Source organism: Lutjanus erythropterus, chromosome 9, assembly GCF_056507025.1.
Source record: "Lutjanus erythropterus isolate fLutEry1 chromosome 9, fLutEry1.hap2, whole genome shotgun sequence".
NCBI lineage: Eukaryota > Metazoa > Chordata > Actinopteri > Lutjaniformes > Lutjanidae > Lutjanus > Lutjanus erythropterus.
The window spans coordinates 25,454,826-25,474,413 of NC_139325.1; the positions used below are offsets into that span (position 1 = coordinate 25,454,826).

General features: G+C 39.5%; 1 protein-coding gene across 1 annotated transcript; it reads left to right on the top strand.

Moving 5' to 3' along the window:
- Window positions 1–13,483: 13,483 nt before the first annotated feature.
- gem (GTP binding protein overexpressed in skeletal muscle) lies at window positions 13,484–16,743 on the top strand. Its single transcript, XM_084726870.1, has 4 exons — window positions 13,484–14,327; window positions 15,013–15,089; window positions 15,428–15,632; window positions 15,794–16,743. Exons 1-4 carry the CDS (start codon window positions 13,973–13,975, stop codon window positions 16,075–16,077), a joined length of 921 nt encoding a protein of 306 aa, XP_084582996.1. The 5' UTR covers window positions 13,484–13,972; the 3' UTR covers window positions 16,078–16,743.
- Window positions 16,744–19,588: the final 2,845 nt, after the last annotated feature.

Below are 19,588 nucleotides of genomic sequence, written 5' to 3' on the forward strand. Positions count from 1 at the left end.
CTTCTCAAGCAGAGCATTTAAAGTGCATGTAAGAACGGAGCAGATTGGAAGTGTTTGTTTGCCAGGTGTTTTGTGTTTTATCTACATAATGTAGATAAGGAGAAGTACTTCTGTGTCCTTCAACAGTAGTATTTTCTGTGCCAGTTAGAGGATTTATGATGTTCTGAGTCGTGTACAGGTGACACAGAGCCTGGATGGTGTGGAGAGGATGACTAAAGCATGTATAGAAAAGAATTTAGTTCATGGCTGTCAGTGAGGTTACCACAGTTTATATATCTGAGGTAGTGACCTTGTGAAACGGTGGCGTTTCTTGATGTGTGCCATACTCTGATCTGTTCAGTCTGTTATTTTGGATAACACTGGTCTGTTCATGCTCTTCAACACAAAGCTGCTGCGTGGGAGTCCTGTGTGTGCCTGTGTGTGTTTCTGTGTGTGCGCGCCCTGAATTCACATGCGATTTGTGCCCGCGTCTGTCAGATTGACAGAGCTCTAATACAATGCATCTTTACATAAACGGGGTAATTATTATATATTGGATGATCAGCACCCTGCATGATTGTTAAGCAACATAGTTGTATAATAAATGGGTCTCTGGGATGTCAAGCTGTCTCTTTGTACAGATGACAGTTGTAGTTTTGTGGCCCATCAGCGTGTGTGGCATGTTGGAGGCAGCGTGGTGATTATGCAGGCACCTGCTGTTCCTCAGTGTCCACAGTGTGAAATTAAACTGTTAGTGCCAGTCCGATGCCAGGATGCAAAATCCTCAGGTTCATATGAGTCCTACGTATATAAATTTATTATGTCATTTATGGAATCCAATATAAGCCCTCTAGACAAGGCTCATCAGTTTGAAATAGTAGAACTAGATGAAGAGCCTACAGCAGGCTGTTCACATACAATCCTTTTGTATTTTTTGCTGGCCCTCAAGAGGCTACCTAAAAATCAGGCTGGTATGTATGTGATGAGATAAATAAAGCTAAGGGACATATCTCTGAGCTACTTTAACACATATAGATAGTACGATCTGAACCAATACGGTATTAGTTACATCTTTTTAAAACACCTGCTCTGCATCTGCTATTCGCTCACTCACACCTCGTGTTGCACTCTGGACTGGTTGGCCAGTCGAGACTGAAGGACTGACAAAGATTTATTTATTTTGCCAGTTGCAACAAGTAACAAACCAGTGTGTTATTGTTTGCGATGAAACGATAATCTTTAAACGGATAAACTGTGATAACTCCTGAAGATTGCTGTTATCTTTTCAAATTTAAGTTATCGTAATAACTGCGTTTGATTGCTGTGCTTCGAAAAAGCCACAGTAAATACTGTCTAGCATCAACAGAAGTTAGCAACAGTCTCCCAGACACAGGTGCAGCAGCAACGTGGGTTTGTTTTCTGTCAATGAAAACACTTGACTTGTTATTGCATTACAAATGCGTTGCTATGATGAAATAATACAACATGAAGAGACACTATAAGTCAAATCATGGTTACTTTTCTGGCAGTTTTCATCCAGGCATGAATGAATAAACCTATTATAACATTACACTATAAGAGTTATTTGTTGCCATTAACTGACAAAGCTTCCTGTGTCCCATGAAGCTCCAGTGATTTTCCTGCTTGGCCCAATTGCTTATGAACACCTCTGGTCTGTGAGGCGGCACTTGGGCACAGGGGGTGCTTTGAACTAAATGCCATTGCATGTGTATGTAAAAACATACATCTGTCTGTCCATCCGACCATCCATCTGTCCCATTCTTGTGAACGTGATATCTCACAAAAAGTGAGGGAGTTTCTTTAAACTCGGCACAAATATGCACTCGGACTAAAGGGTGAACTGATTAGATTTTGGTGGTCAAAGGTCACTGTCACCTCAGAAGCAAATCTTTGGCCATACTTCAATTATTCATACATTAATTGTGTCAAAATTCCACATCAGGTATCTAACAGGATAAACAGATGAAATGATGGCATTTTCTATCCAAAAGTTCAAAGGTTAACTTCACTTTGACATCATAATGTTCAGCTCAATATCAGTCCTCTGTTAAATACTCTCTAAATGAAGACATCTCATTAGAAATTATTCTCTGGACTCACACATGTCAAGAGATAGTTAGTGTAAACTGCCATATTAAATTCCTTCAGTCTTCATTACATACGTTATATGAGTCTGGACAGACATGGATGTCAACTGCAATTTGACTGTTTGGAGGAGGCATACAACTACCAGGCATAAGTCTAGTTTTGCACAAATATTAGACATAAATCTATGTATTGGACAAATTAAAAAGTGATCTCCTAATGCTGGAGCTGAATGAAAAGTGAAATCCTAACCAAAGTGAGTCAGATTAACTTTTAGGGGACTTGAATGTGTTTACTTTGCCAGATTAGTGGCAATCTATCCACAGGAGGAAACGTCAGGGATTCATTCAAAGTTATGTCTGCACAAAATGTCACTGAAATCCATCCAGTGGTTGTTGATATATTTCAGTCTGACTCTGGATCACAGTGATGGACTGACCAACAGACAGACATGTCCATCACTGGAGCCACGACACTAACATGGCTAGAAATGGACTTTATTTTCACCACAATACGGTCCTGAAGTCCATTCAAGGAAACGGACTCGTCTGAACCTCAGACAAACCATTGGTGGCATAGCAACTGTCACCTAAGCAACTGTCACCCAAGCAACTTCCTACAGCCCTGGCCTGGCTTTGATGTAAGAAACAGTTTGGTTTTTTCAGAGCAATCACATGTTGTGTGATAGCACTTTGGTATTGGTATTGGACACGTGTCAGATGGGCATCATCCATCCAAGCGGGACATTGATCCGAATCACTTCTCTAACAGTCTCAGAGGCCATGTGCTGGTGGGTGCATGAGGCTGAGTTTGTTTGTCTGTCTGAGCTAAGCTCTTACTAGCCGCTGCTGGCCGCACTGCCAATCCCTCTTTTAAGCCGTGCTTTCCAGCCCGACAGCTCAGAGACCTGGCGATGGATTGAATGAATGACTTTCCACCGCTGGCTGGCTAGCTGGAGGGGGAGAAAGCGATGCAGTTGTTTTGATGGAGAGGCTGAATCACAGATGTGAAGTTTATTCCCCGTGATCCCAGGACCTCTGTGGAAGATCTGAATGTACTGTCTAGGCTGGACATCCATGCCTCTGGTATTAAACCTCACCAAGGTCACAATTCTCATATCACATTCATCATCAGTCTGATCCATCCGCAGTCAAGCTGTTGTAGAGGAGATATTACGATACGAGTGCATCAGTACTGGCAATAGTGAGTAGACGTGTTGTTTTTGTACGTCAAGATGTAGTTGATGGCAACAGACTGGATACAGTTGAGTTTCAGCAGACGAATAGCAGCAGCAGAGTGGTTTTCATGTCAACATTGCGTATTGGAAAAACAGTTCGAGCTCAGTTTGCTGGACCGCTCTCCCTTCAGGAGAGCTGGAAATATATTGATGAATATCCTGCTTCTGATACTGGGTCACTCTCTTTGTTACTCATGCTCGGATCTCTCCTGCTTTCTTTATACTTTAGAGAAGGGGTGGTTATTTTTCATGGGGGCCACATGAGAAATTGATGAGACTGCCATGGGTCAGACACAAATGTGATATAAAGTTCTAATAATAGAATAATCAGGTGTATTTTGAGAGCTAATGGCTGGCTAACACAGTTATCAGTCCCTCCAGGATATCATGAGCTTTTTTTGGGATTGTTGCAGCCTAAAATAACAGATTTCAGTGCAGCTTTTCTAAAAAATTTTGCAGGAGCAAGTTTAAATTGTTAAAAAAAAGGTTATTATTTTCTTTTTTGTACAAGTTATTAAAAATCTAAAGCAGCTTGTTCCAGAGAGAATAAAACCACACTTTGTTCTTAGTGTTCTCAGTAAACTTTCTGACGAAATATCTTTATTTGCACCCGGGGGGTGTTCCACAGAGAAGCAAGCACAAAATCATAAAATGTAAAATTGCACAGAGCATTGATAAATGTCAATAACAATGACAAACCTTGTGTTCTTTGCAGTATCTGTGACAAAATAAAACATAAAAATACAAAAAAAAAAAAAAGAAGAAGCTAAAACATGATATGATGTATGATGCATGGGTGAGTGCTATGATCAGTGAAACCAGGAAACTACAGTGACAAATTGCCAACAAATTTGCAGTAAACTTGTAGTGATTTGTGGTAAGTTGTTATTTTTCCAGCCGCTCATGATGACCTGGCGGGCCACATGGAACCTTTCAGTGGACTGAATCCAGCTCCCAGGCTGTATTTTGTCCAGGTCTGGTTTAGAGGTTTAGAGGTAAAGGGCACAGAAACCAGAAAATCTGTACCAAATTTACTTTCAACCCTTTTACCTCCATCTGATCAAGTCATAAGAGGTCAACATGACACAATGTCATTTTGTTTCTCTTTATCTACTTACTGCTTAAAATCACATTTGATCGTTCCAGGGTCTTAAATGATGTTTGTTAACTTATTACCTCTGGATTTCATAGATCAAATGATTTATCAGTCAAAATTAATCATTAGTCACAGCCCTGGATTTAGTAGCGAACCTTTCACTTTGAGTTGTTAGGCCGGCTGACATATCATCGCTGTCCAGTGAATATCTCTTATGTCTGAAATGTTTACTTCTCAGGAGCTGAGACAGACAGCTGTGTTGTCAGCTTTGTGTGCCTCTAAATAGTTTGTTTGGCTTAAAGGGATAGGTCACTAAAAAATGAAGATTCTGTCGGTATCTACTCATTCTCATGCTGATTGAAGGTCGGATTAGTCTTGTTAGTCCACAAAACACTGCTGGAGTTTCACAAGAAAACAGAGTTGCAGAATCTCCCCAACAGTTTAAGTGAATGGTGACCAGTTTGAAAATGTAAAAAAAAAACAACCAAAAAAACACTCATACTGCTGAGACTCCAAGCTAAGGATCTACAGTGAAGACTTAAGGCTAAAAACATGGTGTAAATGACGTCTGTCAAGTCAGCTTGGCTTTAGGAGACTTGGATTACACCTGACGAGCAGTATGGCGGCATGTATGTGTTTGAGGGGTGTTTTGGGTGTTTTTCTTTCTATGTTAAAAAACTGGTCACCATTCAATTTCATTGTTTGGGGGATTCTGCCATGCTGTTTTCCTGTGAAACTCCAGCAGTGTTTTGTGGACTGAAAAACTAAACCCAGTCAGCATGAGGGTTGGTAGATAATGTCTGAGTCTTCATTTTTGTGTTAACTATCCCTTTAAGAACACATAATATATATATTATATACATAAAGGAGTGCTCCATTTTTCAGTTTTCACAGAAAAGTGGGGTTATTTTTACAGAACAGTGAGGATATATTTTGTGTGTTTATCAGGATAGGTTTTATTTTATATTTTGTCATGTTTTCCTTAAATAAATTGATCTTAAAATCAGAAATTCAATACAACGACAACACAAATACCTACAGAACACTCTGTACTGAATTAAACATTAAAGGGTTGTAGTATGTCTGTATATCCACAGACACACTTGGATTTGTCTCCCTTGACCTTGCTCTACAGTGGTCTCTGCTACTGAGCTGTTAAAATAGATCCTCAAGGCTCTGATTGTGTAATTACCTCCTTGGCCCACATCTGAACCAGAAGAGGTGAAAGAAACCTGAAACAAAGTCACTGCAGCTAAAACCTCAAAGCCAACATAGAAAAATACTCTTCTTCTTGTTATCAACCTACAGCAGCCTTCACTTGTCGTCTGTCAGAAACATTCAGAATCATTCAACTGCATTAATGTGCACACTATGAGATAATATATGTTTAGCATTAGCCAGAAGCTGTTTTAGATAAAGTTTGCTGTCATTCAGGATGAGACAAACATGTTAATTTTTTAGAAAAGACAACTGTGACTGAGGGAATTTAGACAGATGTTAACAGCAGGATGCTCGAAACTTTTCACCGCCTTACCAAACCTCAGGGGAAGGGGAAGTGCTAACTAGAGATGTTAATGATTAATCATTAATCGGTATATTGCCATTAAGAGTTTAACTAATTAAAATGTATGAATTGATAATTAATTGATAATTAATCAATTCCCTAGAAATGTCAGTGAATGCATCTCATCTGGCATTGTTTTTTTGCAGAGCCATTTGTTGACATAACAAGAAAGTGAGCAAAACTCTGGGTTTCGTATCTCATTTATCATTATTGATTAATCAGTTAATCAATAGTTAGCATTTTCAGTTAAGGAGAATAAGCAAAATTTGCAACCCTAGCGCTAACATCGTTCCAGCAGCCACACTGACGAGTCTCCCTGCTGTTTTGTCAGCAGACAGTTTTTTTTTATCAGCCTCATGAGCACAGACATCAGCCAATGCCCATTATCTAAAAATGCCAGATAGTCAGCCAGATTAATTTTGCTGACTGATTAATCAGTCTATCAATTCTGTCTAGTTGAACTTTGAGTTCATTGTATTGACTAAATTCTTGTCTCTGGTCTGATAGTTAAGATTTGCTGTGTTGGGGCGACTTCAGCTGTGAGTTTTTTCTCGAGTGCGAGAAGTCAGATGGGTCTCAATAGTAATGAAAATGCACAGAAGGATTTACAAATGTATTTCGTATAAAAAAGACTGTCCACGAAAATCTTTTTCGATACACATTAAAATAGTTATTATATATTTGCAATTTTCATCAAAAAATATTTTTATGTTACATTTATATGCAGACTGTTGAACCTACATTTACAGACTGAGACTAAGAATGGAAAGCACCCACATATTCACGCTGGTTTGTGGAGTAACGTTTTGAAGCCTTGACTTGGTATCTTTCCTGTCTGAACCCTGATGACATCTCTCTGACACTCCTTAATTCACTTTACAGCCAGTGAGACAACAGGATGTTTTTGTGCTCCTGGAAGTTGTGGCTCTAATCTTCATTGAATCACATGTATTTATTTAACTTGTCTGGAGGTGTTAAAATAATTTATCAAAGGTAAAGGGATAGTTTTGTGAATTGCAAAAAACCTGCTAAATAGTGCTTCTTAATATGCAATATTTAGCACGTGGAGTTCAGGTTGGAGAAAATAAGATTTGTGAATAATTAATGATTTCTTTATTGGCCCAGGTTGTAATCTAACATGTCTGTTAATCATCTGTCAGGTTGGCCAACATTAATACATTATTGCATAATTCGTATACAAACTAAATCGGCCTCTAATTTGGCCTCCGTCACAGTTAAAAGTGTGGAGCTGGTCGGTGACATGTGGTGACTTGGGTGGTGCAGCTTTTGGCTAGTCCGCTGGCAGGAAATAATGGCGGTCTGCCTGGCTGCAAGCTTCCTCATGTTACAACTAAACTGCATGCTGAAATGTGTTTCTGAAAAAATTTAAACAAGAAATAGGCAATGCAGTAAGTGAATATTGATCCATATTTGATCAATATTGTCCGATCTGAGTTTCGTGAGCCCTGTGTTGCTGTCAATCAAATGCTCGCCCCGCACTAAAGCTTACGTGCTTTATTGTTTATTTTACTTTAAATGGACCATAATTAAAAAATGAACGTGCTGCTGTATAAAATAAGATGTGAAACTAAGAATTGTGATAATAAACTCATCAGGAAACCATTTACTGAGGTCATAAATCAAGTGAGAAATAGGATCATTTCCTCATAAGACTCGATAGGATCAGATTTAAGTTTGCAACCAGCTGAGTCGCCTCCTGCTGGTCATCAGAAAGAATCCAGGTTCAAGACATTTATGCATCGGCTTCACTTTTTAGACCAGGAAGCTCCGTCGACTACTTAATATGAGGTTTGTGGAATCATCAGAGGCCCCAAGATACAATATTAACATGATACTAAAGTCACAATACAATACAATTGTGATTGTAAACATTTTGCAATATGAGTATTGTGAGAACGTATGTTGTGATATATCGTGATTTATTACCTTTCTTCAACTGCAAATTATGTCCCCAAAGGAAACTTTATCACAATCCGTTTTATCTGTAAGATAAAGTTTTGTGTCAGTTCAACTCTCCTTAAAAGTTTCTGTTGCAGCAAAATCTGATCTAATCTGATCTGAGCACAAAAAGTTTAATTTGTATTTGCTATATTAATAATATATGTAATTAAAGGAACAACATGACAGTTGGACATCCAAAAATGAGTACTGCAGTCCAAATAGTGAGTTTAAGCCATAGATGGTATATTAAATAGATTGAAGTCATATTATCCATTACATAATTGAAGCAAGTTGTTTCCCCCACCTCTTCCCCCATAGACTCAGAAAAACTCAGACAGGCTCCAGGAAGACGGGTGCGACATTTCAATCTGACACCGCCAAATGACGACCAGTCCAACACTGTAAGTTGATCAGCTGTTTGTAAGTGTCACTTGTCTGGGAATGTAAAGTTACGCCTGTTTTGCTAAAAACAAAAGCCCACTGCTCTGAAAATACACACTCTGGAGTTTAAGTTCAGTGGCTGCCTGTCTCACTGCCTGCCAGACCCCATTAACATATCGCTCAATTTAACTGTTATAAACATCTACTCCCTCTAAAAGTTCAACTCTAATTAACCTGAAACTGCCAGACAGAAACAATCATTCCAGAAATTTCAAAGTAGGACACTACAGTTGTAGCCAGTATTTCATCTTAGCATGTCTCCTTAATCTCTGATGACATGTCATGGCCATTTTCTGATTTATTTCAGCAAATATTCCCATGCAAATTGTTGTGAGTTGTTGTACCTCCACGCCTAGTTTTTTGAGACTTCCCTGCTGTGGCTCAATTCACAAACGCATTTTTCTCAAAAGGGAGTCATCTGTGGTTTATAAGATGTCCCGACATTATTAATAACGAGACCCTTCTGATTCCATATAAGTCCCTATAGAGGTCTTATTATATACAAGGGTTATAGATTTATTCAGTGCTAGGTTAACTGGTGTGTCTGCTGTCTGTGAGTTGGCAGTAATTTGGTTCTATTGTTACGCTGTAAACCTTTGAAATTGCCGCAACTAAGTAGCAGAAGAGAAACTTGAATCGGATCCAGTTCAGGAAAGATATCATCAGAGTAAAGAGCTGTTTGAGGTTTAATGTTTGTCCTTTTATAGAGCACAAATATGATTCTCATGTATGTAAGCTGTCCCGTTCATATCTCAACTGTCTGACTGCCCTTTTGAGACAGCGTATGTTTTACTTTAAGTGAAAGAAAGCTAGAAAGAAAGAGGTCACTTCACACTCAGCTACCATCTATAGCCATCACCATGACCCCGCCAATCTGCAGCTAGCCTGAAAACAACCCCCCTCCAGCCCCTCCTGCTGACTCTGGTCCTGCTCCAGCACTTAACAAGGATTTAATGTCGCCCAATCATCTGTCAGGCAGATCAGATCAGAGCTGTAATACACAGCAGCAGGTCCCGCGGATGAGGCCACAACCCGATACAGAAGTCCTGAAAAACAACAGCCGAAAAAGCATCATAATCCCACAATCACTGTAATAACTCTCCCTGCTCTTTCTCTCACACACACAAAGTGCTTTGGCAAATGAAAATCTCTTGTTTACGAGTTGAGAGAGTACGTGCGTTCTCTCTGGACATTTGTGTACGTTGTTAGATGGATCATTCACAAAATATCAACCGGTGGCTTCCAACCCATTAACAATATGCTGCTGCTGCTGCTGGCAGCAGATCTCAGGCTTATGTTAAGCCTCTTCCTAAAGCTTTTGTCCTGAAAGGAAGCTCTGTTTAGATATTCTCTGACACTGAAAAGACAGTACAGAAGGTCATACAGATGGCAGACCTGCCAGATATGATTGTTCTCACCCCCACAGTCAATTTCAGCTAATAAATCAGTCATATTGTAGGTTCCCAGGGTGTGTTTAGTCGTTTGATATAAAACTCAGTTATCAGTGTTGAGCCACACCTTTTATCTTTCTTGTTAGAGAGCTGACGACATCACTTTGACACTCCTTAATTCACTTTAGTGCTAGTGAGACAACAAGACGTCTGTGCTTCCATGCTCCTTGAAGTTGTGGCTTTAATCCACGCTGAATCACGTGTATCTGTTTATCCTTCCTGCCAAAAAGCCGCCCGGAGGTGTTGATTAATCTGAGCCAGGGATAGTTTTGTGAATTGAAATAAACTGCTAAATACTGCTTCTTAATATGCAGTATAAGCAGTAGTTTGCAGAGGTAGAGATTGGTTTGAAAGCTGGAATAATTTATACTTACTCTACTTTATTGGGTCAAGTTGTGATCTAACATATCTGTTAATCATCTGTCAAGTTGGACAGGCAGCAGCACTCTGCCAACATCTATAAATTACTGAATAATTTATTTACAAACTAAATCAGCCTCTAATTCGGCCTCTCTTGCTGGTTAGTGCAGACTTGAGCAGATGGGAATTAGATGCAGATTCCTCTCGTTGACTTTTCTTATTATCATTTACACTGCAGCTTATTTTATCAATCAGTCATCAGAAAATCATGAAAAATGCACAAACCCCATGGTGATCACATCACAGTTTCTGTTAACTGTCATACAGTTATGAATAAAAATATTGCACATAAAGTAATAAAGCAATATTAGTGTAGTAAAGTAATACTACACAGAATACTGTTATTGTTGTGATATAATCTTTACAATTAAAAGTGTGTAAGACTTATAGGGATTTATCAGCAGAATATGGCAAAAATTAAAATGAAATTTAATATTCATGAGTGTATTTTCATTTATCCCTTGAAAATGAATCCTTCCGCACCATGTTTTGTGAAACGTGAAGACCAGCTCTAGATATGGCCTTTCGGATTTTGCGAGTTTTGAGTTTTGTGGTCACCGAGGGTTTTCCTTCATGCTTGGAAGGGGAGAGTGAGATGAGGTGCTGCAAGCTTAATGCCACTAAATCCTACACACTGGTCCTTTAAGACGCTTTAAGGAGGGAATGTTTGGCATTTTTTTCTCAAAAAATTACTTGAAAGATTCATTTTTAAAACTGTTGTTTGACCTATTGATTAATTGACTAGTTTAAAAGATTACATGAAAATTCCACCTCAGAAAACCTTTAAAACCTCTGCAGCCTGATGTTCAGTGCATCTCAAGAGTTAATTTGCAATAAGGTTTTGTAATGGATTTCCATCTGTGTATCCACCTCAGACTGCTGTTAGTTCTGCAGTTTCTTTTTTTGTGACGTTCATAATTCCTCTTGACAGCTTCATCTGTCAGAAATGTAGGTGGAAAGAGCGATTCTGGCAGCAAATAAGGGATGAGAATCGAAAACCAGATCCGAGGTTTTTATGACAAAACAATGACGTCAAACTCATGCCTAAGCTGCTGAAAACACGCGACAAGAAGGAGTCATGGCGGAGAATTTTTTTTCTACTCTGTTTCTACAGTGTTCAGAAATTCAAAATAAGTGTTGAAGCTGAAAACCTGCGTGGTCCTACGTTTTTCTGCACTGAAAACTGATCAAGAATCAACAAGGGGATCAATAAAGAATCAGACCAATGAGCAGCACTGATAAAGGCACTTTTATCTTATCAATGATAAAACCTTATCAATGCCCATCCACTTGCTTAACACTGCAATACAAATGTTGAGTCCTCAGGTGAAAAACCCCTGATGTCTGTCTATTTCACATCCTGCTGTTAATAAGAGAGTTCATTTTGTCTGCAGGAAAGTAAATTACATTGAACTTGAATGGAATCTCTTTAATAATGTCATACGCAGGAAGTAAAAAATTTAAGTTTACTTTAACACGCAAAGAAAAGAAAATATTGAGAGCAGCCTGTACAGACCGGATGCTTTACCTAACACTGCTCGCTCAGTCCAGAGAACAGAAGATACCTGATAGCTTTCTGTCTTTCTCAATAACTTAAATTCAGACAAATTCTGTTTAATTTCACTGCATTGATGATGGTGATGGAGTTTTTATTATCCGTACAACTACGTCCACTCCTGCCTGCATGGGCTTACAAGACACTGGAGACTGAAATAAAACACACCCAGAGAGCAGTGAATACATTTTTAGAGTGAAAAACAGTTCATATAATTTACATGATCTGATTTTCAGACCATCGTGTCCATTTCTATGTAACATCTTAATCTGGATAACACTAAAGCTTTTATATCTATTTAGAAAAAAATATATATATAAAATATATATATATATATATTTTCCCATGGAATGCAGTGGAGTAAAAGTATACAAGAGGATAATTTGTACTTAAAGTGAGACAGCAGCCACTGCGACTAAATGGGAATCATGAGATAATACCTAACTACTTTTTAGAGATGTTTATAAATTCCTAAGTGATTGTAACAGTAGCACAAGTGGAGATACGTCTTCAGACACCAAACTGACTCAGTTATATGTGCAATATACTAATATTTTCCTCAAGTTTGTTAACATGAGGCAACGTACTTGCTCATACCAGACCAAGTGAGGTTGCTTCATTGCTTTCAGTGAAGCAAGCGATGGTGCATTTTGTTTCTTATGAAGTCAGCTTTTCATTTCTAAACAGAAGAATATGTTCTTTCTTCTGTCTCTCAAAAGTTATATAGCTCAGCTTTAAGTACAGCACTTGAATATACTTTAAGGACCAATGTGTAGGATTTAGTGGCATCTAGTGGTGAGTTTGCAGATTACACACCTGTTCCATCACCCTCCCCTTCCAAGTGTGAAGGGTCCTATCTAGAGCCACGTTTTGGTTTGTTAGTGCAAACCACTTTAGGTAGGTCTTACCATGGTGATGTTTGTTCAAATTTGGCTTTAATTAGTTAATTGACGCTATAAAAAGCGTGTTTCACATCATGATTTACAGCTAAGCTCTGCTCGCGACTGTGCTGGACCTCAATACCATGGTTCAAAACCTGATAAATACTGTACAGACTCTGTCTCCAAAGGATGTCACCATGTATCCAGGATATTTTGGCTTCATTTTTGTTCAGTGGGAGGAAGAGGACACACATTGTTCATCTTTATTTACAGTCAGTGGTGACAACGCTGTGGTCTGGGTAGATTTCTTTTATGGTTTCTTTAGTTCTGTATACCAGTAAACCGAATATCTTCGGATTGTGGACAAAACAAGACATTTAAGGACGTACTCTGGGGCTTTGGGAAACATCAATCAACATTTTTCAATATTTTCTGACATTTTATGGACCAAACAACTAATTCATTAATTGGGAAAATAATTGACAGATTAATCAATACAGCTCTAGTATCCACCTTTTGTCTCTGTGAGTTTTCAAAATAAGAGAAAATCTAGTAATTGCTGTAAAAATAGCTGCATAAAGAATAGTTGTTTTGTTAAATTGTTTTGTTTTATTAAACCCCTAAATCTCTGTTGCACAACTCAATTCCAGTTTGGTGTAAAATGTTTAATCCGACATCCGAGCAGTGAGTCAAAAAAGTGAGTCAGAACAGTAAATATCCATCACATCAGAGTTCATGCTCCACTTGTGTGACCCCCCTCCCCTCCCCTCCCCTCCCCTCACTCCCTCCTCCTCTTTATATAAACCAGAGGGAAACCCCATCTGAGCATTAGAGACACACTCAGCTAGAGATTACTGAGACAGACAGACGGCTGCAGACACATCAAGAAGACACACCAGCTGCAAAAGTCGCTCCGGGATTTAACCACCAAATGTTTCTGCAATGTCCGAATTAAACTTTACAGTTTTTAATGCGGGATGCGCATCGAAAGACTTTCATCTGTTTCTGTCAGGCTCACTGAGAGTGTAACTGCAGCACAGATTTGTACTTACTTCAGTGTCCTTTTCACACTAGTTGGTTGAAGTGACTATATAAGAAAAAAGGGGACAGACGCATCAGATAAGGAGGCGTAAAAGCGACTTTTTTCGGAAGAAATCGACTCGTTTTACTTTATTTTTCGGGATGTTTTCCCTGTGATAATAGAGCTTAAAGCAGCACCTTGCAGTACACTTTAATCCCGCCGCTGTCGGTTAATCCAGTTCATCCTAATTTCGTGCGCCATGCTGTCCAGTGTGCGCCGACACAGCCTCCGCCTGCAGACCGAGCTGCACCGCTGGAGCATCTGCGACCCGGGCAGCCACCTGCTCACAGACAGCTTCCTCACCCGCGTCCCCGCCTGCATCTCCCGCTCCAAGTCCTGCACGAGCTCGGCCGGGGAGTCGGACGGCAGCCGCGGCAGCTGGTCGTCCTCTGACTCCGTCATCTCCACCGACTCCTCCGGGGAACACGTGGAGCCCGGGGGCCCGTACAGGGTGGTGCTGTTAGGGGCCAGCGGAGTCGGAAAGACCGCCTTCGCCAGCATCTTCGCCGGAGCAGCGGACAGTATGGACAGTGACGACTGCGACCTGTGTGGAGGTGAGAAAAAGACCATAAACATACTCAAACTTATTTATTATTTAAAAAAAAAAAGAAGAAGAAGAAGAAAAGAAAATACTTAAAAAAAACTATTGAGATGATCGATTAATTGTTTTGAGTCTTTTTTTTTTTTTTTTTTTAAGAAAAAATGTCTGATTTCAGCTTTCTGTTTAATTTGGTCCTTGGATAGTAAAACTGAATATCTTTGGCTTTTTAACAAAATAAAACATTTGAGGACGTCACTTTGAGCTTTAGGAAACACTGATCAACATTAGACCAAACAACTAATCAAGTTATAAAGAAAATGATTGACAGATTTATTAGTTGCATGAATTGTCTTTGAATGTTTGGATTACAAACACTTGCAAAACAAAAAATATTCAGCAGTCAGTAGCTGTCCTTTTGCAAAATAAAACAAAATTAATAAAATAATTAACTATGTAAAATCTTGGTAAATATCATCACAGTCCAGTAAGATATTGCAATATTGCCATATTCAATATAATGTTATACCCCTACATAAAGTCCGAAAAGGTCACTATAATCTCAGTACCATATACTTTTTAAATTCTGTATAATATAATACTGTATTTATTTTGATGGTATGATTTACACATTGTTGTCAACAAACTTAAGTATGTTTTTACTTATGTTGTTCTTGTGTTTTTTATGTGTATAATTTCAGATGAAGTGTGTGAAAAGGAAATTGAGGTGGACGGAGAACCTGCAACTCTGACTCTGCTGGACACGTGGGATGCAGAGGTGAGATGAAGAACAGATGTTATGATTTGAGTGAATCAGAGGAAGAAGCAAGTCATCGCATTTGAATGCCAGCACACTAAAGCTTAATCGATATATTTTCAAAATCGTAGATGTTGCAATTTGAAAAAATGTGTGACAAAATGCATCATTGTCATGATTTTAATATTTTTTTCAGTGAAAATTAAAACTTGTAATGCAAAAATTATCAATCCCACTAATTATAAATCATACTGCAATATCTGTCAAAATAATTGCAATGTACTCTGATTTTACCACCTTGCAGGTCTACATACCTTACTGTAAATACTATATCTTATTGTGTGTGTTTTTCTTTGCAGACTGACAACGAATGGGCTCAGGAGCGTTACATGCAGACAGGAGATGCCTACCTGTTGCTGTACTCTGTAACCGATCGCGCCTCGTTCCTGCGAGCCTCAGAGCTCCGGATAACCCTGCGCCGATTCCGTCCTGCCCAGCACACACCGATCATCCTGGTGGGGAACAAATGTGACCTGGTGCGACGTAGAGAGGTGTCAGTCAGCGGTGAGGAGACACAGTCCCTGTCTGTCTGTGTGTGATGAACACTATTCACTTAAACCGCCTTAAAATTAAGAAAGAAAAACAATCATGTTCCTTGACGAAAGTTAACAACCCAGTCTGTCAGTTACTTCTCCATACTCATGATATTTGACTTTCTGTTTCAGAGGGTCGAGCTTGTGCTGCTGTGTTTGACTGCAAGTTCATCGAAACCTCAGCCGCCATGCAGCATAACGTCTGGGAGGCTTTCCACGGCATAGTGCGACAGCTTCGTCTACGCCGAGACTCCAAAGAAGCCAACAAGCGCCGTAGGCACGTGAACTGTAACACACGCCGTGAGAGCCTTCCTAAGAAGGCCAAACGCTTCCTTGACAAGGTGGTGGCAAAGAACAATCCCAGTGTGGCGTTCTGGCTCAAATCAAAGTCCTGCCATGATCTCTCTGTGCTGTAGGAGCCCGACAGGCACTTGTGTTTTTTAAAGTCTAAACCTTTGAGCAGGTGAAGAAGTTACAGCCTGGAGGACAGAATATGTGGACACAGGCTGGAGGGAAGCCTGCGCCTATCAGGCTAAAAGCTGGTTCAAACCCAGTCCTCAGTCAGCATGGTTCACACGAGAGGTGTTTGCAACATTTCTGCATTGACATCCAGATGTTGCAGTCTGAACTGAACTGAGTGGACTCAGCTCAGTTTGTAATTGGCTGGGCAATCAGCAAATGAAGTGTCGTTTCCAGTCGCAGAGACTCGTCACGGCTGTGTAGCATGAATGTGTAACGAGACCGAGTGATGGAAGCTGACAGAAGGATGTGATGTTCATTTCTGTGTTTTGAACAATGATATTAACCTTTTCTGTCCTTTCTTCTTTCATCTGTTTTGCTCTCATCCCTGCCAAACGTGTCATCTGTCGATCCCGAAGTGCTAACATCACCAGTTGTAAGCTATTGATGAATAAGGTTGTTTTTTATATGATGATCATTTATTTAGATGTTACTTTGAGTTTATTTATAATGTGTTGTATTTTGCACTTACTGTAAATAAATACCAGATTGATAATGTCATGTATTTTGCTACTTGTACGTAGTTTCACTGTTGCGTATTAAAATAAAGTGACATCATCTGATTTGGAGGAAAAAAAATCTGCCTCTATTGTCTGTCATCTCAACCTTGCTAACGAGATGTTACCAGGGGTGACTCAGCGTTTTCACAAAAGAGACACACACAAACTGGGTTAAACTGCAACACAGCTGAGCTGATAAAAGATGAGTCAGCAAGTGTTGACATTAAAGCTGAACTTTCAGAAACAAAATTAGTCCCTGTGTGTGTGAAAGAGAGCGAGACAGCTGATTGGGCACAGTGATTTGACTGATCACAGATTTGGGTCACAGTGTGACACCGACACATCGTACTCAGACGCTGCCTGCTCAAATCTTGAACTTTCTTTTCTTTCTTTTCTTTCTTTTTTTTTTCAGAAAAGCAGTAAAATGGAGGGAAATGTGTTGCCAAGGTAACATTCAAAGGATGCCAGGAAGTGTGTGTGTGTGTGTGTTTTGTATGTTCAGTCCAGGGAGTGTCAGACAGATGGTGTTGCTGCATGTTCGACAGAATATCTGTCAGGATCGAGGCAGATCCATGGACGCACTCTTTACATAACAGAGTCACTTCTGTCTGAATTAATGACTTCATCAACACTTCAGTCACAGGTTCTGGTTGAATATGAGTCCTGTGAAAACAGTGACTCACTCGCAGCCCATTTTCTTACAGTTGCAGAGTCACACAAATCTCTGCCTGATTCCAAGCAGCGTTCGACAGCCTGTAGAGCTCAGGATGACAGAGTGCAACAGGATATATGTAATCCAGGCTATATGTGAGGTTGGATCATGACTGGGGCTGGGTATCATTTAAAAAATTACAATTCCAGTATCAGTATCAGTCCCCTTAAAAAAAACAATAAAAAACTAATTAAGACATTAGAGATTAAAGATTGATGCTAAATTGACATACTGACTTCACCAACAACAAGAGCGCACACTGCCCATTTCATGTTTATTTGATTTACTTTTAGCTAAAATTAATACTCAATTATTACCCCAATTCCAAAAAAGTTGGGACATTGTGCAAACAAGGATAAAAACAGAGAGCAATGGCTTGCAGATCATTCTTTGAATTATATTTGATTTAATACAGTTCAAGATATTTAATTTGATTTCAAACTTATCAAAATTTTAAGAAAGTTGGGACAGGAGCAACAAAAGGCTGCTGTGAGAAAGTTGTAGGATGCTCAAAAACCACTTGTTTGGAGCTTTTCACAGGTTAACTGATATCAGGTTACAGACATCATGATTGGTTAGTAAAGAGGCATCCTCGAAAGGCTCAGTCATTCACAAGCATGGATGGGGTGAGGTTCACTTTGTGAAAGACAATAACAACAAAACAAGGCAAACAATCTCTTGTCTGGCAAATAATCAACAGTTTAAGAGCAATGTTTCTCAACACAAAACAGTCCATGATATTATTAATTGATTTAGAGAATCCAGAGAAATCTCTGCATGTAAGGGGCAATAAACATCAATAAAAATGTTTACATTCTTAGAACCTTTATCTGTGGTTAACATCTCTTTTCTAGTATAAACTTTTTTTTCTTTTAACAACCCGACAGAGTAGACTTATACACCCCCATTCTTACCAAAAGAACAATAATGATCCATTATCACAGAACTTGAAAGGTCACAGAGTTGTGGCCTGACTGTGGCCAGACTTTTGTATAAATTGTGATTTTAGTTAACATGAGCAAATCAAATTTTGAAGACCTCAGAGCAGACAAGGTCTTGAGGACCTCCTGTGGTTTCTGGTGCAGACCCCAGTTTGGGAGCCAATGGTGTAAAGGATACTACATGAGCTCGGGAACACTTTGAAAAACCGTTGTCAGTAAACATAGTTTGTTGTTGCATCTACAAATGAATTTTTAGACTCACTAATGCAAAGCTAAAGCCATATATCAACAAAAAACAGAAATGCTGTCAACTTTTCTGGGGCCCGAGCTCATCTCAGATGGACTGACGCAAAGTGGAAAAGTGTGCTGTGGCCTGACGAGTCCACATTTCAGATTTCAGTTTTTGTAAATCATGGATGTCGGGCTACAGAGAAGAAAGGACCATCCAGGTTTTTACCAGTGCTGACTTTAAAAGCCAGAATCTGTGATGGTGCAAGGGTATGTTGGTGGCATCATTGGTAACCGTCACATCTGTAAAGCTGAAAGGCACATACAGCCTTTGGATATGCTGCCATCCAAAGGAAGTCTTTTTCAGAGACGTCACTGCTTATGTCAGTAAGACAATGTTAAGACACATTCTGCACATTATACCAGCGTGACTTCATACTAAAAGAGTTTGGGTACTAGACTGACCACCAAAAATACTAGCATCTGTCCCTCCCTTTGAGAAACGTTTTCCCACGTGACCTGATGTGGATTTCTGCATGATGATGCTGATTCATATAAATCACCTAAGTTGAGGGAGGGGAGGGGTGAACATCAGTGCTCCAACCTGCATCACCGCTTTTTGCTAAGAGTTGAAAACCCAGAAGAGAAAGCACATGGAGTTGCCCTTTAAACTGAAGAATGCCTGTGACTATTTGCTTTTTGGTTCAGGAAGAATCAAATGCAGGTATTGTTTGACTGCATGGTACTGGATTATTTCAGTCGACACCTTGAAGGTATTCAGAGGTGATATCTAGCTAATCAGGATAACATCCAATGATAAAACATAGGCTGACATCCTCTCTTTAGGTCACCTCTAAGACATTTCTGCTGCATTCATCTGAACACTTTATATAGGTGGAAAAGTTCAGAGAGAACCGACATCATGAGCTGGAATCAAACTAACGCTTTAATGATTTGTGCCTTGACCTGCCGAATCACCCTGATGACCCCATAGGTGCGCATTCTTATGAAGCAATGGATTGTCCCT

Excerpts from the sequence above, each read along its gene's own strand:
- gem (XM_084726870.1), top strand. The coding sequence starts at position 13,973 with ATGCTGTCCAGTGTGCGCCGACACAGCCTCCGCCTGCAGACCGAGCTG. Across the intron at positions 14,328-15,012 it reads CGACTGCGACCTGTGTGGAG|ATGAAGTGTGTGAAAAGGAA; the intron begins GTGAGAAAAAGA and ends GTATAATTTCAG. Across the intron at positions 15,633-15,793 it reads TAGAGAGGTGTCAGTCAGCG|AGGGTCGAGCTTGTGCTGCT; the intron begins GTGAGGAGACAC and ends TTTCTGTTTCAG.